Raw genomic sequence first — 23,299 nt, forward strand, 5'->3', positions numbered from 1 at the left:
CATAAAACAGCAACTCATCTCAAACTGGTAATCACAGCCACATCACACTTATCTACACTGATCACTTGATGAAGCTTACAATAACACAGCATCAGCATATCTTGAACTCAGCAAACGGAACACCATGTGGCCTTTGGCTGCACCTAGAAATCATGTTTAGTGTAGTTATGCTGTCGTAATCCTACAAAATGCTCACTTGTAACTCTACCTCCTGCACAACTGTGACCACCCTCTTCAGATATTAAGTCCTAAAAACCTGTTTAGAAGATTGATTACCTCAGCATTTGAGTGCTGTATGATCCATAGAACACCACAGGGTGTATCATCTTGTTGTAATGAGGTAAATTTTATGGTTATCCCAGTAAAAATGTCATTCTCAGGAAACCTTCATTGAACCATCAGGGTACTTTCTATTAAGATTCTGTTGTTCTGCAAAGGTTGTGATGTTAAACCATCCTTTAAAATTGAAAAGGAAAATAAATTAATTATTAGCCATAAAAGACTGATAAATAGTTACAGGATCTGTATATTTGAAGTTAATGGAGGGCAGCATTATATATGCATTAAGTAAGGACATGAATGTTGACAGAACATTCTGCAGCTAGAGCAATAAAAAATATCCAATAGTCTTCCACACAATTTTTTTTTTCCAAAAGTCAGAGTTTTACAAAGTAAATAGAACATTTGTTAGGTGCTGCAAATTATTCCGGAATAATCATACACATTCTCCAAAAATTAATTTAGCTTTTGCTTTAATTTATACAAGATGTTAATAGGATTGAAAAATCTTGTTAGAATTGCTAAATTAAAAAAATAAATAAAATCTGAGTATATAATGATAGTGACACCACTAAACTTACTTGCTATTTACTATAAGTTCTATTTTATGTACAAAGAATTAAGTTTGTTTCATGAATGAAAGGATTGAATCTGTATTTCACAGAAATAATGGCATAATTTAGCTTTAAATATAATTATTCAATTCTATTCAATTCTATTCTATTTTCAACAAAAGTCATGAAACTACATTACCCATGATCCTTCTTGCGGCGTTGCTTCTTCTTCGTCGTTTTCCTTTTCTCTTTTGTAAACATGGCGGCATCCGAACAATCTAAGGACCCAAACACGGGAATTCCTGAATATGAATACATCAATGTTAACTCTAAACCATTTCTCGTCAGTTCTTTTAGAGAGCAGTGGTTAGCTAGACTGAGACCAAAAGATTATTCCTACGAAGAGGAAGATAGGGACACTTTTGATGCTAACTTTGCTGCAGAGATGGGAATCGATGCAAAGATGATGGCCGAATTGAAATCCGTCTGCAGGTATTCATTTAAACGTTTGGCCAACGTATAAAAACAGTTAATGTTGCGATTTGTATATTGGTGTACCTTGTATGTATTAAGTAAACCTTGCCACAGTGGTGCAAGTAGGTCACATTTGTGCAACTTTCTTTTTCAAAGAATCTTCCAAACGAAAACAAACAACTTTGTTTCTACGGTTTCTGTCACAAGCAGACGAGACGCTTCAGAGGTTAACATAATCCATCCATCCGTAGATTCATACATCTATTTTATATACCGCTTATTCGGGGTCGCGTGGACGCTGGAGCATATCCCACCAGGCGAGAGGCAGGGTACACTCTGGGCAGGTCATGTCTATCTCAGGGCGACATAAATTGAGTACCGTAAAATACAATAGAACTCAAATCCGAAAAAAGACCTAAGTAAAACCTGTTGTAAAGTGTTTTTTTTAAAGATGTAAAATTAAATTAGAATTATACGCTAAAAACACTCGATATATATTAATATCTATCTTGAAATTTAGTATGTAATAATGAAAGTTTACAGTGTTTTTTTGGTAAAGGAATCAATCCTTGAACAACTATTAAGGCTGCTGATGCTGGTGTTTTATTGCAAGACTTTTTTTTTCTTTCTCTAAATTCAGTTAAACATCATGTTAGCACTATAGACGACCTGGATATTGTTACTGCACATGCCCATAACTTCACGATTACACTATACCAGGTCTACTCATTTCTGTCCTATGAGGGCCGCAGTTCTTAAGGTTTTCAATGTTTCCCTTCTTTAACAAACCTGACTCAAATTAATTGGATCCAACAGCCTCATTAATTTGAGTCAGATGTGTTGGAGCAGGGACACATTGAAAACGTGCAAGACTGTGGCCCTCCTAGGACCGAACTGAGCAGCCCTGCAGTATACTATTTTTAGTGGCTGCTTTTAACAGGGTAATACAACATAAAGGAGAACCAGACAACAACTATGTACTGTGGAGCAGCTGAAGTCTTGCATTCAGCAAGAACAGACACAGAATTAGGAATTAGTTGTTTAGAGTGTGGCACACAGGGCTTAATTGCTGAAGGTTTTTGCTAGAAACTCATCAGACTCTTAAAATTAAACAAGAACAAAATGGTGGTTAAGTTTGGTTGCCCTGAGCTGGTTCAGGCCCTTGCCAGTTCCCTTGGGTCACTAGCACCTCACAGAGGTGTTAGGCATCTTTGTGTGATTGTGGATGGTGCTTTTAAGCTTGACAAACAGGCCAGCTCGGTGGTTAAGTCTAGCTTCTTCCAGCTAAGACTTACTGCTAAAGTGAAGCCTTATGAGACCCTAAAAAAGTCATCCATGTTGAACTCATGTTGCTTAGACTATTGTAACTCCCTGCATGTGGGAATTGAACAGTTGGAGCTTCACCGCCTGCAGCTTGTTCAGAATGCAGTTGCAGTCTCCTCACTGGGACAAAAAGATGTGAGCACATAACTCAGGTTCTTTCCTCACTCCACTGGCTTCCAGTCAAGTACGGGATTGATTTTAACATTATTTGTTTTTAAGTGTCTGAATGGGCTGGCACCAGAATACCTGTTTGATCTCATTGTACTGCGTTGGCCCTCCAGAATACTTTGTTCAGCCAGTTAAATGGTCTTGGAGGTTCCTCGATCTAACTTAAAAGCTAGAGGAGACCAAGCTTTCTCAGTTACGGCCCGCACACTTTACCTTTAACTGTGCGGCCTGCAAACCGTATGTCCAGTATAGCTAAAGAAATAAACTTGACACTGACATCAAATCTTTCCCTCATTGAACAAATTCTCAAGGCATCTACAGCATGACTGGTGTAATGCTTATTTTTTCTATTAATCGTCACAACATAAGAGTGCTTGAATTCTCTCGTGTGTGCTGTCACACAGCGCACCATTGGGAAGCAAAGTACATAATTAGGTCCTTTGTGTTTATATAGAGCAGCAGCAGAAAGTAGAACTGACTATAAATGATCAGACAGTTCATGAACTGTGTGCTGGTCAAATCTGACACAGAATCAACAGGTTGTCATTGAATGTAACCAAAAGGTTCTTCTGGTAACATAACAGTTTTCTCTATCTTCATCCATCTATGTAAACCATGGCACTCAGCAGTTAAGATAAAGTTGGTTGCTGAAGACTTCACTAAATGTAGATTGCGCAAATTGTAGACTTTGTTCTTACATTTTGTTGCAAACCTTCATTTGTCTTTCCACTAAATTAAATTTTCTTCTTTTTTTTATTTGTCTTTGGATTCAAGTCTTGACTCACTTGGTTGCCATCCTGATGATGAGCAGCCTGACAAGGAAGTTGTGCCTCCAGACTCAACACTGAAAACACTCATGTATGAATTCTCTTTACTTAATACAAATCATGCTGTCTCAGATTGTCCATTGTCCTGATTGAGTGTCTTTTTCTTTAACAGACAAAGGAAAAGGAGGGAAGATCACAGAGCTACTCTAAAAGTTGCCAGGAACAGACACGACCTCTATGCTAATGAGCTGGTGGGTGAATTGAAGTATTAATTTTATGTTATGATCGATCTCCTTTCTGTTTATTCCTTTCTTTCATTGATGTTAAATTAAGCCTCACTTCTCTGTGTAATACTCAGGAGCGTTTAACTGTCGGTAGGAAACCAGAACTAAAGACTGACATGATCCCTGAGGGAGAAGTCATTCTAACCGTCAACGTCTACTACGCAGGCATGTCTGAAAAAGTGAGCGTTCATCAAAGTGCCTCCAGCCTTTGTTCTTACAGCATTTTATTTTTGAATATTGTCTTTGTGGAGCTGACATTACTCTGCTCATCTTCTGCAGTTTAACTACGTCAGACCCCACATGACTCTGCTGATGACAGGCTCCCACAGCCTGGCAGAGCTTAGGGATGCCATTTGCTGCGTCAGCGACTTGCAAGTGTGCGGCGAGTTCAGCCAAACCCCATGCATGGCTCCAGACTTTACCAGCAAAGTAACATCACATCCAGTTTATCTCTGTAAACCAATATTTGCTGTGCCAGTGCTGACATTTAAGAATTAATCTTGCACAAGAAAATTAGCATTAATGTGACCAACTGATACAACTCTACAGGTGATATTTTGATATGTTTTCTTTCAGGATCATTTCAAATCAGCTTTTTTTTTCTTCGAAGGAGTTTTTTACAATGATATGCGATTCCCTGAGTGCCAGGACATTAGCATGTAAGTTTTACCTCTGAAACAAAAAGTATATGACTGGCAATGTTCTTATTTTCCCATAATCATCGATTCCAGTTATTAGTAAAGCACACATTAAACCGGGAGACCATTATCACACCCACTTCAGTTTAATCTCATCATACTGCTAAGACGCCACTGAAAGCGTAGGGAAGTGAAGAATTTTTAAATGACATATTAGCATAAATATTGACAGATTGACATTATTATGGAATTTGGTTTACTTTTTGAATATGAAGGCCGAGCTGTAAAATAAAAGATACTGAATTATTTTGAGGAAAGTGCTTTTTAGTGACTAATTCAAGAGTTCAATTTGCAATATTAGTCTTTGTAGTAGAAATATATAATTAAATATTCTTGTTTTCATAGACCAGTTCATTCTGTTAATAGGATTAGTTCCTTTGGAGTGCAAAGTTACTTTAGAACCTTTGATCTCCAGTGAAAACGCCTTTACAATCTTTCACAGTCATGTTTCTATCTGTGAAGTCATGGTCAGGCCATGAGCTGCACAGACCCCATATCTAGAAATGTCTACGAATTTGATAAATTCTAATAATAAAGTTAAAACTGTAGACTGACTCAGTATTTTAAATCTTAGCCACTGAGAGCAGATGCTTCAGCTACACCTCAGACACATTTGTGTTGTTGCTTTGGCTCAGATGTGGAAAAAAAACTTGGTGCTGTAGGTATCGATCATGCAAGAAACCTATTTGATACACATTTTCAAATTCTCCTGCTTAGAAAAAATCCCAAAGCCAACACCAGCTATGACACAGTAAGATCACATGTCAACAGAAATGCTTCTTTCTGAATTGCTTTTAAATCCACAAAACCACCTACCCGGTCATCTCTTCCTTGGAGCCGTATTGTAAATGTAGAAATCTCCTGCCCCCTTTGTTAGGCAGACAAACACAAATCTGTGAGAAATAGTTCAGACTTCACCCTGTCAATTATGACAGAGCAGTTATGACCTTTTTTTGTCCCCTGAATGTATATTTTTGTGATAAATTTCCTTGCATTTGTGATCTAGAACTACTATTGAATGGGCTAAGTCCCATAACTTCCCATCGTACACCCAGGCCAAGATGGAGGACATGCTGCTTAGAGATCTTAAAATCAAAGTGGGATTCCCGTACCTCTACTGTCATCAGGGAGACTGCGAACATCTCGTCATCATCACAGACATCCGGTTGGTTTTTCTATTGTTAGCAGATAGCGCCTCAGTTCCTTGATCCTGCATCCTTTTAAAATCTACTCCAAACTCTGATCAGCAGATGGGATTTAATGTGTGATTAAATGCCTTTAAAGGCTGAAATGACAGTTTAAGAGGAAAAAATGGCTCCAAAAACTGAAATATGACACAAAGAATTTTTGAAGAAATTCTCATAAATGCACCACTGGATTATGTAGATAACTGGCACAGTAATTAGTCTGCCAATTAAGTCAGGATTAACTAAATGAGAAATGTCCTATGAAACTTTGGAACTAGCATTCATGATTCCCAAAGATGAGTACTTGGATCTTTGGGGATCCTTGTGATCCGCTTACCGAAGAGATGTCTCATGGCTCTGACGATGACATGGGATAATTTTTCCAATGATTGGTGGTAGATGGTATCAGTTGTGGGAACAGACCAATGGAAAGTAACTGTTAATGATTGGAAAACAGGAACAATTAGATTGGTAAAGATGAAAAGGGATTAATAGTACTGAATAGTTTTTCCAAGATTCCAAATAAATGATTTTTGGTTCTCTGAAGTACAAATTTGCCTCATGACAATAACCCATGCAATAAGTCATTTTAGTTTATCACACCCAATAGTGAATGAGACTTTTATTCTGAGAAAGATGCTTGTGAGCTTCCGTGGAAAAAGCTGTATCCCATCATGCACCTTAATAAACTTTAAGATTTTAAGTTTACTGACATACTGACGCTGTTTGAAAAATGATTTTTTTCATCTCTAATTATGTTTTACTACTGGAAACCGTGAAATAAAGCTGATCATTGTCGGGCAGGAGCTGATGTACAGTTGGCGTAGACACACATGAAAGTGGCTCTTAGCATCACAAATGTGAGACAAATCTTTACCCACATTCTCTGAAAAATCCTCTTCCTCATTTTCACACATTACAGACTAGCCCATAAGGATGACTGCTTGGATATTAAACTGTACCCACTTCTCACGCACAAGCACAGAGTCGTCACCCAGAAGTGTGCAGTTTGCCATGTCTTCATTGGCAGGTGTGTAAATGTCAAGTTTTATTTCATGCACTAGTGTTGGCTTTCTTTAAATAAATGACTCTTCCAATAATTATTGTTTATTTTTTAAAGATGGTATACCACCAACGACCAGTTTGCTCCCAGTGATCCATGTGTCTTCTGTGACAAATGCTTCAGGATGCTGCACTACGATGCCCAAGGCAACAAACTGGGAGAGTTCTTAGCTTATCCCTACGTAGACCGGGGTGCATTTAACTAATAATTTTCTTCAAGTGCTTGTGTCATGATGTAATGCTGTATAATACAGCGACGTGTTCTATATTTCAGAAAGAAATGTTTTATTCTTGGGAAGTGTTTATTTTCTTTTAAAATGTTTTGGTTTGTTTGCTTTCAAAGATTTTCCTGGGCTGTAAATTTCAGCAAACGTATTGATTATATATAAACTATTAAATTCTTTTTCACTCTGCATGCATTTTTTGTTAAATTAGATATTCGACTAAATACTTGGATTGGTTTGCATCACGTTTGATATCACCAAGTGGTCCCCAGCCATTTAAGTGAGACTTGTCCCTATGTGGTCATTAATACCTTTAAGATAACATTAACAGGGTCTATACGCTGACTGAAACTCCTCTTCTTAAAATTTACAATACTGTAATTTCATCTTTGCAGATATTACAGTTCTTCCCAGATGGCCACAAGTTTCCACTAGGTAATAATATCTGCAATCAAAATGAATGTACAGTTAAAGACAAAAGGTTTACTATAACTACTTTATTATTAGACGTTGACACAGGTCAGACAGGCACAAAAATACTCTTATTTACATCTATGTTAAAATGCAAGAAAAAAAAAAGAAGACATGGTTGAAAATAAAGCAATTTCTTTGCTACAGAAACTTTGGCAAACTCCATAATTTGTGCAACTGAAGTATCTACGAAACATGCATTACAGAGTCTTAACACACCTAGAATTAGACCTTATGTCCTGCTGTTCACCTTAAAACTAAAATCACGTAAAAGAAAAAAAAGGACACTATAAAACCATTTCAGTTTGGAAAAAGGAAATATTGTACTAATCTTTCTGTGAGCATGTTCATCAACATTCAGTGTTACAGATGTACAAATAGTTACTCTACACTGTCATGAATTTAACATGCAACAATGCAAAGCATCACAAGGTGTCTGAAAGGCAAGCTTACATAAAGTAGAAAAAAAAGTATGCAGTCAGTCATTTGGAAGGGGGTTGATGTACTGAAACCTTTAAGCAGCGACACTGACAAAAACGGTCAGTAAACTGGAACCCAGTTTTACAAAGGTTGTTTTAGTACAGCAGCTAATTTCTTCAGGCATGTAGGGATCTCAAGTGGACTCCTCTTGAGCTTTTGGAGCACTACAATAAGAAAAAGGGGGAAAAAAACGTTTTAAAACAATCTATTATTCAATTACAAATGGGCCATGTTTGTTGTTGGCACCTCCCTCCCCAATACTCTTAGTGGCAAGAAACCCATGTAAAAGATCAAACATAAGGGAGTGTTTTTAGCAGAGCATGTAAGACCTGAATGAATGAATGTTTGTCATTGTACTGAATGCAATACAACCGAAGAGCTTTTGACGAAAGAGCTTTTTTTTCTCAACAATTCTTTGATGGTGACCTCCGCAGAAACACAACTATCACAGTTCGTAAAACTAAGTTTTTAATGACATTTCTTTGTTTCTGTAAGTGCAACCAAAGCGGTGAAATGATGTGTTCCAGTTGTCTTGGAACTCTGAGAGGTTGAGAGTAGGTGACGTCAATACCAGGTAGTTGCTGTTCCAGCTGCACCAATTTGGGAAAAATGGATTCCTCCAGAACTGCAAATTTGTGAGCATCTACAAATACCGTATAAAACTTGAACATCACAAACCCACGGTAATAGTGTGCACCATGAGAACAGCAGCCAATTCTGATGATAAGGATTAATAAACCACATACCGATAAAGATTTTTCCACAAACAAGCCTGTCGTAACAACGTAATTCTCAATAACAACAACTTGCTGCTGTTTACACTAGAAACCTAACGGACACAAAATATATCATAAAGAATTTTAATAAAGACAACTGGACTACAAGTCGGGGTCCTCTGAAACTACAAGTTAGCCGTTTGGAAAAACAAGATTCGTTTGTCATTTCTGGCAAAAAATTCCTTGGAATTCCTAGTTCCGCAGATAAATGGAACGTACGATAAAAGCTCTCAATCATGGGCTTTTTATCAGGTAGCATCTGCACCTTAGACAGGAACACTGAAGTCACATAAAGCTAGCCACAATGTGACAGATAAGTCCAAATAATATGAATAATTATAAATAATAAATATTTTTTCAGTTTCTTATAGGCTAAATTAACCGCAGAGTTCACCATCACTCCAGTCTTCTGTGCTTTGTTTTGGCTGTTAGAGGAAAACATAAAGCTGTATGAGGGAATTCCAATAATGTCTTTTTTTTTTTTGAATGGTGAATTGTGGTTTTGTAGTTTTGTATAGAGGAGTCACAGATGGCTCCTCTCTGAAGATGGTGCTAAGAAAGAACTTATAAAAAAGGTATTACATGGACTACAAGTGGTACTGGGAGCAGCCATCTTTAAACTTGGAATCTCGGGGTGTTCAGACAAACAAAATGGCCGTCATTTCCGACAAAAATTTCTTTGGAATTCAGAGTTCCGAAGACAACTGGAATGCACAAGTAATTCTCACTGATAATCCTGAGTCCCTAAATCGGATTCCGAAGTACCTATGGACATTTTTTATTACTGTTTAGGTCGTAAATTATAAACTTTGGGCTGTTTATGAATTAACTACCTGTGATTTTCTCCTGCTGAGGCATCTTCAAGTAGTTTGTCTCTCTCCGTCTCCTGCTTTTTGTCCTCAGGGCTGACATCGCCATTGGTCAACTTGTCTTTGGGGTGATAAAGAATAGCAGACAGAACATCATTGTGTGACCTAAACTACCACACAGAGGAGCTTACATGAGCATGTGATAACATGCAGCATTGCAGACTTTACTGGCATTAATACAATTTTCCATTCATTTGGTAAGCTTAACTCTTAAAAAGAATTAGACCTTTCATGGATGAACCAATTCTGGTAATGGAGAATTTAAAACCAAGGAAAAAGGACTCAAATTTGATAACATTTGGCTTCAGCTAACAACAAAGATCCTATGATATCTCCTGCAAAGGAAAGAAAAGGAAAACTGACCGCAAACAGGGAATCAATGTTTCTATTCTCTAGTTGGTCTTCAGATGTGACTTACCGGTCATAATGGATTTAATCTATAACCAAAAGAAATTCTGTATGATGCAACTTACCGCCTGACTTGATTAATTCCCACTCTTATTTGGATGCAATTTTAATCACAGATGGGCTCCTTATTTTAATTCGCTCACAACAATAATTATAATAATAATAATGTCAACCAGCAATTCCCATTAATAAACAGTACACATTACTATACACAAAGACGCGACTCTTCATTCCAATGTGACCTAAGCCAGTACACTGTGTCCATTCTCTGAGCTGTTATGACAACCCAATATTAGGAAATTGTAGTTGACTAGAGAACAGTCTGGGCAGAAAACCTAATTTCTTCCCTTTGAAAACGGTCTAAAACAGTTTAATAGATGTGTAGCACTAATCAGCAAGAGAGACCATCTCCTTCGTCCTTAAAGTGTGTCTTCTTTTTATTAGCAGCCTTTCTCTTCTGCACCACCTGCTGTCAATGCCAGTGCTGTCAGGACTTAGGACAGCAACAAGCAACATGATCTATGAAAACAAGTCCAAAATACCCAATTCGACTCTTTAAGAAGCCTAAAGTTTCTTACACTAAGCAAACTTGGCAACTGTAGACATGACAGCAGGAAATGTAAATGTGTGTTGCCAGATAATAATAGTGTAATTAAGGTGTATAACATGTCTATCAGCTTATTACTAGAATACATGGCATGTAAACATAACCAGTGTCTTGGGTATTTACCAATACTAAATGTGCTCATGGTCAAATTCTTTACGATGAGATTTTGACCTATATTATGACTCAGGAAACTTTTGGATAACTCACATTATGTAAATATGAACATTAAGCTAAAACAATATAATTCACTGAAACGGAAATAATCTTATAAACCAAAACATGCAGAATTTCAAATAAGTTAAAAAACAAAAAACAACCAGATCAAGTGAAAACAATCAGTGGGGGCTCCACCGATAGTGTTGATTACTTCAGTAAGAATAAATCAAATTAAATTGTAATGACAGAAAGAAGTTGACAAATGAATGTTTGCACACTTAAAAACAGTGTTCATCTGTGCTGCAGACAAAGATAGACAATCTATAATGACTCATACCTGCACCGTTTTCTTTGACTTGTTCTACCCTCTTTAGCGCTCCTTTCTTTGCTTCTTCATGCTGTCGCTGTTCAGCTAAAGACTTGTTGAGCACCTGGCTGAGTACACAGTCACCTTCTCCAACCAGAAACATACTCTTGAACTTGTTGTACAACATAGTGGCCTTGTCCATAATATCCTGGCTGGCCTTGAATCTGCGGATCTAGAACATGAAAGAAATACATAGATCACTGCTCAACGTGTCTTAGTGACTTCAAACATTTTTTTCTTAAATTCATTCTGCCACAGTATTTACCTTTTTAAGAGTTGCAATAAGATCACTATGCTTCTGTAGGTGCTGAGTGGTGACCTGGAGAGCACTTATTTCATCTAATGCATCCAAGCACTTCTTAACATCCTGGGATGTGAGGTGAGGTAAGCAGAGGAGAGGGAAAGTCAAGATAAAAGTGGCAGAAAATCACCGAAGTTTAAGCATACTGAGAAATAAGCTGAAAGCTAAATAATTATCATTTGAAAAAGCTGTTGAAATGTCAATATGTGCTATTATGTGTTATCCTTCTCCAAGCACTGCAGAAGTATGTGCACAGAACAAAGCAAGTAGTTGGCTGCAACACTGAGGTACTTAACAACTTCACAAGTCTGATGGCTTGCTTGAATTCAATCAGCACTCAAAAGCTTGATTCAGTACAAATTCCATCAATCTAAAGGCAAATAAAATGTGTCAGTGTGTCTCCATGATAATATTGGTGCTTTTCTATCGCATTTTATTGTTGCAATCTTACTAGCAACATTTACATATCTGCATGCAGACACTTTACCAGAAAGATACACACAGTAGTCATTAAAGTGGTTTCAGTTGCGATTCAGAGGAATAAGACTTGGGTTTTTAATTAAATAAGTAATAGTATCACTGTAACTTTACTACTGTACCATTTATCTAAGTGTTTTTTAGAGTCTAAATTAAACAAATGTAAAAAAAAAAAAAGTCCATTTGCTACAAAGCTGTGGTGTGCAGTTGTAGATTCACTCACACACTAGACAGAACTGAGACGGCAAGTTCCCCAGGTGAAGTAAGATGTCAAGCCAGCACGAGCCAATTCATTACTAAAACAGCCATTAAGTCACGAGTAATAAGCCAGTCGGGAGTTTTCTTATGACCAGCTGTTCATTAGTTTGATAAACACATTGCAATGTCATATATTCAGCTCACCCCATCCAGACCAGTTATGTTTTACTCAATACAATGACATATGAACACACTCATTCTACAATAATGTGTTATACATCCACTGACTTCCAGTCAAATCTCTTGCAAATAGCAAATATTGCACATACATGAAGCATCCGTTTTGTTACACTAAGGTGAATGCATGAATGTTATTGATTTGATAGACTGACAAAACCATTCAGGTCATGTAACTCATGTCTGACACCGAGTAGAAAGAAAGAAACACCAGGCAGCCACACAGGCAGTTTTCCCTGTAACTGATTAAACTCAGCTATTTGTTCCTCTAATACCATAAAAAATATAAACTGTCATAAGAGTGCACATATTAAAACACGCCATTATTCTTAGTTTGACATTGTTTTGGACAGTTGAGATGAAGCAATGTAAATAATAACAAAATCTAAAGTATTGTTCTTTGTCAGTTTAGTGCAATGCATTTACAAAGCTGACCAAACCAAACATGTACTTGTATAATATATGTGTTCAGTGATTAGTAGAACTTACAGGGCTGTCAATTTTCAGTGAAATCTTGATTTCACTGTGGAGTCTCTGCAGTTTTAGGTCTGTTGACATTTCTGTGTATAGGGACAAAAAACAAAACATTTCCTCAGCTAATCCTCAAAAGTTTTAAACAAAACTTGACCGAATAAAATATTTGTTTACACGTGTTTGTATTCATTTTTAACTTTACAGTGTATTCTGAATTCAAATGACAGTGAATCCATTATTAACCTTTTTTCTTGGCCCCTGCTTCAGTTTTCTTTGAATCATCTTTGTTTGACCTGAAAGACAGGAAGGACAACAGTGTGTTAGACGTAAACTGTATTCATTGGCCCCGTTGGCAGAGGTACAGTGAACACTAATGTTGAGGCAAAAAGTTACTCTGTCAAGGATGAGGAGTCTGTTCTAAGGTGAAAAGTGATTACAAGTTTATTGAACACAGAATTAGAATACAAAGAAGAGAAAGAATAGAATTGCAATTCGAGAGACTGTTCAGAGGTCTGACAGCACAGAGATCTGAAGAGAATCTGATAAGAAACACTAACTTTGGAAAATTTATAAAATATTATTTCCTTTTATTTCTGTGTCAGCTTAGAAATAATAAAGATTTAGAATGATAGTAGTTCACCTAAACAAATCTAAGTTACAATTATAAAATGAATATGGACTTAAAGTGCAAATTTAGAGCCTAAAATGTGAGGTATTCACTTCCAAACTTGATGATGGGTTCAATGACTGACATCTCACTAGTATGTAGAACCCTTTTCCAAAAACATTTTTAAATGACTAAAGAGCTTTTACCTCATCACGTTTTGTTTTTCTTTTTTCATAAAAGTTTAGGTTTTTGCTCTACAATAGGTAAAGTGTAGTGCAAACATTTCCAAAGTTTTAAATTCACTTCATAACTCGATAAAACCACAGCTGCTGCTTGGTTTTCCAGACTGCTATTCAAGTGGACAACAAAGGGCTTGCAGGAATATACCAATTCCATCCATAGCAATTATAGATTTATCCTAAAAAAAGTCTGAACACATTTTTCCTGGTCTTGTTGATGCAAAGAAGCAGCTGACTGCTGCTTCACAACCAACAAAAACAGTTGACCTGATCTGACTCCTGCTCATCCCTGACACTCCCAATCAAAGTAGAAATACCAGAAAACATAATCTGAAGTATAAAAAGTGAACAAAAATGATATTGGTAAACAGTAAAATGGGTTGGAAGATACTGAAGGCACTTCAGCCTTGTCCAACTTGGAAATGGAAACTACTAATCACTTTAAAAAATCTTATGTGTTAACTAACTTTTTGACAAAAGGAGGTCGCAATGCAATGCATTCTAGGACAATGACATGTTTGCTCTAAGACAACGAGGTGAAGGCAAACATGACTTGTTTGTGTTAAGATTCTCTTTTCCCCTTGAACACTGGAAAGTTGACAAGCAGAAGCTGCACAAACAGCATATATTTTGGTCCACTCTGTCCTCTTTATCCAGCTGATTTTACTCTTTTTAAGGATAATTTAGGGATTTGTTCATCCCTGCGCTCTCTGTCAGTGTGCTTAGGTTCAAACTGAAAAGACTGAACAGAAAACATTGAGCTATATGGGGCCGAGACCGCAGCAACCTTGTGATGTCATCAAGATTTTTAAATTTTTTTTAATTTGAGTATTGATTTTGAGTATTGATATGGTGTGCAGACTGAAAATCCTGTGGTGATCAACCTATTAAAAAACAGACTGATTCAAGTTGTTTACTTTGTCCGTGCTGCCCCCTGCTGCTGCTGATGGTCTTTGATGTTGAAGCATCTGATTTGACTTTGATGTTGTTTTGATGGAGTTTGTTCTCCAGCTTCAATCTATATGGCTTTCCCCTCTTACATACATGGTGAATCCTCTTCATTTAAAATTTGTTACAAGACCTAAGACCTGTCTTGTTTTTATTCAGTGGAAATTCTGGGTCACCGGTGATCCAAAACCCATCTTTTGGAAAACAGTTTGCAGTTCTTTCTGGGATAGTAGTATTGAAACTGCCCATGTATTACGACAGTGGGATTTTCTGCATCATCTCAAATGCAGTTCTTTTTTGTATATCTGGTGTGTATATATCAAAACTTGGCTGCAACGTCACATGGCGTTCCCAGATGAAGAAGTTGTACAGTACAGTTTCTCAGATTGGGATGCTGCTGGACAGTAACGGCACCAGAAATGCACATTATAGATGCCACTGTGCCATCAAACGGGTCGGGAATGCAGCGTTTTAAGGTAAGAAAGTTGCACAACACGTCTTTAAAGAGTTCCAGTTCCTCAAATTAATCTCCAATTTTGATGTGAACACCTTTAAAATTAAGCAGTCTGCATTTGATGCCCACAAACCTTCTTCAGTTGTTAATATATTGTGGTAAACAGCTAAAAACATGTCATAGTCGACACACTTTATCTCCAAACGTGTCCATTATGGGCTTGACACACGGGAGGCGACGTCGCTCCTTCTCCATTCATTTCCTATGGAACCTGAGTATTGAGGCGAAAACCGCTATCCTCCTCCAGCCAAGCAACAGGCGACATTCGTGCATGTGAAATGTTGCGCTCGTTCATGTAGACGTGCACACGGGGCTTGCGACGCGACACAAGAAAATAGAAAAATGTTCAATTTTTGTCGCTGTCGCCTGGCACTACAGCCAATCAGCAATGGGCTTCATGGACCGACCAATGAGAGCAGGCTGTTAGACAGCACAGTCTGCAAACACTTTGAACATGGAAAAATAGATCATTTTAACTTAATAAAAGGCAGTCGCGTGGCGCCAGAGTGAATTAGTCCAAACATAGGTTCTGGATTTATCTCGATCAGCATTGAGGTCCATCAAATGCTCTGCTTTAAGGATGGAGCTCTTCTGAATCGGATTTTGTTTTGTTGCACAACTGAACTCTGATGTGGCTTAAAGAAGCAAACTGGTCTGCCTAAAAACACACGGCCACAAATCCCAGGTACAACACAGTTCTTTGTAGGTTAACACAACTAAAACATACGTGTGTGTAGAACGATAGCAGGGAGAAATGGCTCGTGTCAGATGTAACGGGGCAAAAGTTCTGAGTGAAATATGGTCTAGGGGACAATTAGTGTCAACACCTAAACACACCCTGGTCTGGATAGTAAGGTTTGTTTATAGAATAATTGCTGTTTTCAGAGAATGTCGCCCTGAGTGAGCAGTTATCGTGACTGCTGCATGCTGTCCAGGCGGTTTGGTCTGCTTCAGCAAAGTACAGTGGGAAAAGCAAACCAAACCAAAGGAAGATGTGACAATTCTTGGCATTTCTTGCCCAATCAAACCAAGTCCCCCAGACTATCCTGGTGTGAATGCACCCTTAGGTAATGACAAGTTATAACTTACTCTCTCAGCTCATCTCCTTTCCGCCTTCGAACATCTTTGTCCATTTCAGAGTTTTGCAGTTTCTTATGGCCTTTGTTTTTCTAAGAAAAAAGAATAAATAAATGTGAATGAAGACATCAAAAGGGCATTTCTGTGCTAGATTTAGGGTTTGAATTTAAAACAATCTCAAAATTTGTTCGTGCTCAAATTCTCTCAGCACATTTCAGTCTTCTAGCTAAGAGACTACAACAGCACTAAACTCTTATGTTGTGGTCATTATTAAAATGCCTTTCAAATAGACAATGTGTCATCACAATGTAGAGTTTGTCAAGGTGGATCAAGGTGGAAAATAAAGTTGTGATAATATTTTTTGCCCTAGTTAGACATATGTGGAAATGTCCCTGCTAAGAAATAGCAATGGTCATTGTGTGGAGTGGAGCCTTGCCTCGTCATCATCAGAGCCAGAAGAGGTGTCATCTTTGGACAGCTTCTTCTTCTTGACTTCAAGCTCTTTGACCTCTGCATCCTTGCCTTTGCTGCCTTCCCTTTTCCTTCTCTTTTCATCCTCTCCACCTTGAGACTTGTCCTCTGCTGCCCTCTTTCGCTTTTTGTCTGAGTCACCAGTGTCCCTAATAGGAAAGCAAAAAAGTGCTTTTGTCCTTAAAGCTGTTGGGCTGCTTGTATTTCTATTGTATTGCCATTTTAACAAATTTATGATCAAAATTAAGATTCTGTCCTCTTTGCAAGAATACATTTTCCTGCAGGTTGTGCCCAAAAAAAGTAAAAATTTCATTGTGCTATCTTATGATCATGTAGTTACATTTCATTTCCAGAGCCCTGCTGGTCCTGCTGCTGGAGCAAAAGCAGCTTCTCACTTTTGGGCTTTCTGCCTCTTCGTTTCGGTCCCTCTGCACCTGATCATGTGGAAGGAAACACACATTAAGCAAAAGTCCAGTTTGTGAAAATCAATGCCCAAATCTTCCACTTCTCTTAACCCATTTTATAGATAGAATCTCCAGTTGGGGAACTTTGCCTGCTATAATGTTTGTACTAACTTCTGATTGTCTACAATAGGAATGGATAAAAAGATAGAGACCAGCAACTCAACATACCTGAGGGACTAACAGGGCTTGATGGTGCCTCATCTTTGTCATTCTCCTGATCGGTATCAGTCTGGAAAACGACCAAAACATCTTTCAAGATATTTCCTATGATCTGTGTAGTTTTTTCAAAAAGATAAAGAGAATTATAATCACGACCAACCTTTTTCTTTCGTCCTCTCTTGGGTTTAGAAACATCTGTAGATTCTTTCTGAACAGAACCCTGAAATTGGACATAATTCAATACATGTATTACAGCTGACACCACATTTGAGCAGTCATGTACTTCCATTTAACCTGACATGACCAACTGTGATAGCAAGACAAAAATTGGGTATAAATCAGTTTAATCCATCTCTAATTTTTGAGCAATGGTACCCTCTAGTGTATAATTGTTGTATTACATTTTGTATTAATATGCCACTTCAATAAGGTCTCAGTTTCTTAATACATAGTTTAGGTTGACAAGGCTTATAAAGTATTCTACTAAAGAATTAGTGTGAAATTTTACTTCTATAATTTGTTTTTTAACACTGTTGATAATTTTTCTTTTATCAGCACACTTAACAATTGAATGATATTTAGCACCCTGATACTGTTGTGCATTTAATTAAACCTAATAATAGGTTAAAGTACTAAAAAAAGAAAATGACTTAACTTACCGTTATCTAGAATACATAGAAAAAAAAAAACAAAAACCAATTTAGCAGTAGGGTTTATGCATTATAAGGATAGGGAAAGGCTGGAAATGGAAAGCGTTACCACAAGATGTCAGGATGGCCTCAGAAAGGTAAAACAGAGAAAGAAAACAGTTTTTTCTCCCATATAGCCACACACAGAAATGTCTCCTAAGCATTAACCAATTTAACCTAGAACCATTTCCACCATTCAAGCACAATCATTGCCCTTTCCTAATATCACTGACTTCCTAAAACACAATGACAGATCTGTCACAATTCAAATCAATTTTAACCCCAGTGGCAAAGAAAAAGCAGATCCAAGCCCAGCACTCTCGTCAAATCATCAAGCACGGACTAAACTTTGTGTCCACAAACAATCATTTTTACTCAATTAGAAATAAACCACAGATTGAAAAACCACCAAGTGTCACATGCTTTTCCACAGAAAGAGGATGAGATGACCTGCACCGCTTTATGGTATTCCAGCATGCAAAGTACGTACATCCTGGTTCTGAGCCCCCTGCTCAGAGATCAGAGAACTTTCATCATCCTCCTCCTCCTCCTCCTCCTCCTTCTCCTGTTCAGACTCACTTCCTGGAACCTGAATACACCCAAAACACAGCAAGGGATGCAGTGTGGTGGGGTAAACGAGTCTTGAAAGGGAAAAAAGTTAGCGAGTATTCTTCTGTTGCACACATTGCTTTTAGCATATGAACCTATTTGTATATTACCAAAGGATGGCAAGAATATTATATAAATAATTGCCTGCAATTTTACACAATTAATTCTGAAGCAGACACACAGTGGAGGAAGGGCTGAAACAGAAAAAAAAGAAAAATAAGAAAGTAGCTGAAAACAGGAGCAAAACAGAAAAGAAGCAACTGTGTATGTTCATGTGGGTATGAGAAGTTTGAAAGGGAGGGATAAAAAAAAAAAGAAAAAAAAAAGAAAAAAGGCAGACAGATTACCTTGGATTTGACTGCTTTGTCGCTGACATCCTCATTTCCTTCAGGACTTCCAACTGAATCCTTTTCAGTGAAAGACTCAGGGGGCACCGGCTTCAAATAAGAAATTTGAGTAAATGAGACAACTGAACAAAAACACAAGAACAACATGGACCTGAACAGCTGTGCATGTCAAGTTATGTCAGATCATGTCACAGATGCAGCAGGAAAACAACATATGGTGATGCTGGACTAAATATACTGTAGGTGCAAGACACCAAACAGAGTTTTCACATTTTAAAACATTAAAACTTAAAAGTCCCCAGCTAAACGAAGCTTCTTTACAAATCCACGATCAACTGGGTTTTTGTTTTTTTTTAATACTTAGTGCAAAGACTCTACAGAAGATGCAGATGAAACATTTGATTTCATTACCAAGATTTATATATGATGAAGAAATTAACCCTTGTGCCCTCAAATTAATTACCCTCTGGTGACCTTTGTGGCAAAAAGTGTCCATGCACAAAAAAAACTGCTACAAAATTGTCATACATGAATATTCTTTCTACTTTTTTGTCCCCCAAAATAATTTAAATTTATGTCCTGCTCAAAAATAGAAAACATTAAATCACCTTTATTCATTACTTATTCATTACACACACACACAAAAAAAAACAAAAAAAAAACAAAATGTAATTATCTCCAACATAACAAATATTAGAGGGACAGGTCTTTGGTGTGATTAGACACTTGAATATCTCATATGAATTTCATACATATTTTTTATGTAGTGTCAGAAACTCCATCTGGGGACCCTCATGGCAAAAATGTTCATGCACAAAAAAACTGCTATAAAATCATCGTGCATCAGTTTTATTTCTTCTTGTTTTTTCATAAATCAATTGAACACCTTTACCTGCTCAAAACTACCAAACATTCAATCATTTTAACCCTTTAAAAGTCAATTTAATTATTTGAAATTTTTTATTCATTAAAAACATACAAAACATGAAATGTTTTTTATAAAATAAATATCACTGGGATGGAGTTTTGGAAATGTCGAAGACCAGCAATGAAACTGATTTGATGTCATTAGTATTATTTGTAGTATCAGCTACTTTCATCTGGTGACCTTCTTGGCCAAAACTGCTCTATAACTTAGATTAAAACTAGATATTTTAATCTTTCTGCCTTTACAGTAAGACAGTTGTGCCCAAGTCCAGTCCTCAAGATTTACTATCCTGCAATTTTTAGATGCAACCCTCCTCCAACACACCTGAATCAAATGAATGCCTCGTTACCAGGCCTCTGCACAGATGAATAACATGTGGCGGAGGGGATTCAGCCTTTGGATACAGACGTTTTGAAGAAGAGATGCATCTAAAAGTTGCAGGATAGTAGATCTCGAGGACTGGACTTGGGCTCCCCTGGTTTAAAATCATTCATTTTCTAATGTCAGCATTTCATTTTGTAGAAAAGTATTGATATGTGACATTTTTATTGACAGTTATTGCAAAAAATTCATGCCACTAGCTGCAACACAGCCAAAATGATCAATACGTAAAAAATAAGTTGAGAAAAATGGACAAATGAGGGCATAAGAATGAAATAGCTTAGTTCAATTCATTTGAAAATATGTTTAATCATATTTCCAGGACTGCATTGCTTGAGACAAACTGCCCAATGATACAGAAGTGACAGGTATAAGCTGAATTTGTATTACTGCAACATCCTGCAGGGACTGATAAAGACAATTTCATGGGCTTCTGGTTAAAATAAAAAGGGTTGGCTTTTGATCTCATCTGTCAAACTGGGTTTTCCTCTCTGACTGTCCTGTATTTATTTCCACCATGGCAGCCAAACACATTACAACTATTACAGGTTAAAATGAGCAATCCACACACATTTAGCTCTGACTCCCTCTGATAGAATCAAACTCTTAGACTATATCTGATTGATGTAAATGTTGAGTCAACTTACACATGATGACTACTACCTTTATTCAGCCCCCTACTGATGTGGCATCTTTCCACCCCTCCCATATAGTGTGGTTGAACACTTTCCACATAGTTTCTCTTATTCGGCTCAGGCTTTTCTCAAAAACTATCAATACTGAGCCAATTTGAGGTCAATCTGTTATTTCCTTTTCTGCTGGCTGAACATCAACAAAAAAAAAAAACACACACATCCATACACTTTAATACCAATTTAAAATTTTGCAGAAAATGCTTAACTTTTCAAAAGGCCACTTATAAAAAAAGAGGCTATACACTTAAAGAACTGCAGATACATCCATCAATTACTGTTTTAGCTTTCCTGGCTGCAGGCTCAGTTGGTGCACTTGCAGCACCCAAAAAAAAACAAAATTTTGCAAGCCTCAATGAACTCGGTCAAACAACTAACTTTATTTGTTATTTGTGCAGACATGTGATATGCTTAACATGTAATAGTCCTTAAATGGTAAAATACAGAATTTTATAATCACACTTTACAAACCAAGGCAAACACTGGGTTCAAAAAGAAGTAAAGAACAAAACCAACTACTAGCATGCTAAAACCTTTAAATGAAATTGTGTCTAAAATCACATGCTGAAAAGTATCATTGGTAGAAAAGTACCTTGGGTGCAGTAAGCTCAACTTTTGGGTTGTTCTCAATCTCCCACAATCCTTCGTTAAAGCCTTTCCTCTTATTCGGCTTTGCGTACTTCTCTTTGTTTGGCTGGTATGGAAAGATATCTTTTGGGCCAAGAAATGCTCTGTGGGAAGAAAATAATTTCAAGATGCCTGTACAATCAATAATTTCTAAACCATTAACAAAAGAAGCAACTCAACAGAGCACAGACAAAACAAGGAGGCAACTCTTTTTAGCAACCCATCAAACATTAATGAATTTCAAAGAATATTCACAAACACACAATGGCTTCACCACCATAACTGGATGAAAAAAGAAGCTATTTTTATGTTTCACAATAGGTGAGTGCATGCAATCTAGAAAACTACTAATAACAAAAGTTACGACTTTTCTCCTTAGTTGCTCTAGTTGCCTCACTGCCTAGCAATGTCAGTAAGGTAGACTGCAATGGTTAATGGTTAATTCTTTTCATAATATAATATATAATTATACTTTAATGATTACTCTATAATTTCTTGTAGCAAAAGCAAATGTCACAGCAACATTTTAGATTTACACAACAAGCATTTCTTCTAGTTAGTCATGCTTATATAAACTATCAAATACTGCTTTGTATTGGTGCAGAATAAGCCCAATAAGCTAAAGGAAATTGCAAAAACTATGGCTGTAACTAACGTTTCATGGGTACCAAAGAAGAAAATAGGAAACTTTATGTTGGATGGCTTCACTGCACCATCCGGTACCTCGTCGATCTGGAAAAGATGGGAGAAAAAGCAGGTGTACACAACAATTCATCAAAATGTGGGTAAACATTAGGTGTGTTTTGGACTGTATGTGCATTTACATGTGAAAGCTTGCATATATTTGCTCAGACTTACTCTTGCAGGCCAGTGAGGATAACCCTTCATCTTAGCAAAAATAAGATCCCCTGGTTTCCAATCTCGAGCCATATTGGACATTAGAACAAGCTGCAAAACAAATATATTTGTGATTAATACAACTGTCTGAGCTTCAATACTTGAATTAAGGCTCAGCCTTCCGCCTCACTACATCATATATCAATTCGAGTCTTTATCTTTGTTAGTTACGTTTACTGCCTAATTAAGCATACTTTCTAATTGCCACGAAACATATGTAAACTAATCCTAATGTTTATTAGTAAAAATTTAAGGCAAAGTCAACAAGCAGGAAAACGATATAAGCACACTGAACGCCTCATCAGCAGACATGCTAGCTAGCTTTTAGCTGCTCACTGCTAACAGAACTACACAAAAGGTTCCCTCGTTTTTACTCTTGTATATACATACTTTTATAACAAGACACGGTATTTATATTAGTTTGACAAATTGTTATTATGTTTTTATTTTACCAGGAAAGCACACAGCTCCTTTTCCGCACAGTGGGATGCACGTTTTCCGCTCCCGCGCAGGACGCCCACAGACTGTACCATCACAACGTTAGGAGGGGTGTCTGTTTTGATAATGTTGCTATCAGTGCAAGCTTTTCCGTAATAAAACTAAGACAAAAGCATTAAAATAATTACAACAGACTTGAAATATCCTTTTAAATTACAATCATAATCGTAGTGACGTAAAAAACGATTTATAGGGGAAAGTATTTCGGAACAAACAATCCTGTCACCGCATCGAAGATCGTCAACGAAAGCAGATGAGTTGACAGTTTAGCATGAATAAAGGTGGAGTTAACATATACAGACACGGGTGCT

General features: G+C 37.1%; 2 protein-coding genes across 3 annotated transcripts; one reads left to right on the plus strand and one right to left on the minus strand.

Annotated features, from left to right (window-relative positions):
- Positions 1–1,089: 1,089 nt before the first annotated feature.
- On the plus strand, positions 1,090–7,209 carry snapc3 (small nuclear RNA activating complex, polypeptide 3). The gene is made up of 9 exons (XM_041981831.1): positions 1,090–1,325; positions 3,573–3,656; positions 3,738–3,816; positions 3,924–4,028; positions 4,129–4,278; positions 4,426–4,508; positions 5,554–5,712; positions 6,657–6,764; positions 6,855–7,209. Exons 1-9 carry the CDS (start codon positions 1,093–1,095, stop codon positions 7,000–7,002), a joined length of 1,149 nt encoding a protein of 382 aa, XP_041837765.1. The 5' UTR covers positions 1,090–1,092; the 3' UTR covers positions 7,003–7,209.
- A 293-nt stretch (positions 7,210–7,502) lies between these two features.
- Positions 7,503–23,049, minus strand: psip1a (PC4 and SFRS1 interacting protein 1a). 2 transcript variants are annotated; one of them, XM_041983766.1, is made up of 17 exons: positions 22,943–23,049; positions 22,452–22,541; positions 22,249–22,325; positions 21,559–21,697; positions 18,966–19,055; positions 18,500–18,598; positions 17,481–17,540; positions 17,330–17,390; positions 17,038–17,131; positions 16,663–16,846; positions 16,239–16,318; positions 13,085–13,134; positions 12,857–12,927; positions 11,420–11,521; positions 11,125–11,326; positions 9,581–9,677; positions 7,503–8,135 (listed from the first exon to the last, which is right to left on the minus strand). In XM_041983766.1, the coding sequence occupies exons 1-17, from the start codon at positions 23,021–23,023 to the stop codon at positions 8,105–8,107; spliced, it is 1,608 nt and encodes a 535-aa protein (XP_041839700.1). In that variant the 5' UTR covers positions 23,024–23,049; the 3' UTR covers positions 7,503–8,104. The 2 variants fall into 2 exon arrangements, with proteins under 2 accessions (XP_041839700.1, XP_041839701.1); XM_041983767.1 differs by lacking the exon at positions 18,500–18,598.
- Positions 23,050–23,299: the final 250 nt, after the last annotated feature.

Source organism: Melanotaenia boesemani, chromosome 4 (genome assembly GCF_017639745.1).
Source record: "Melanotaenia boesemani isolate fMelBoe1 chromosome 4, fMelBoe1.pri, whole genome shotgun sequence".
Taxonomy (NCBI): Eukaryota; Metazoa; Chordata; class Actinopteri; order Atheriniformes; family Melanotaeniidae; genus Melanotaenia; species Melanotaenia boesemani.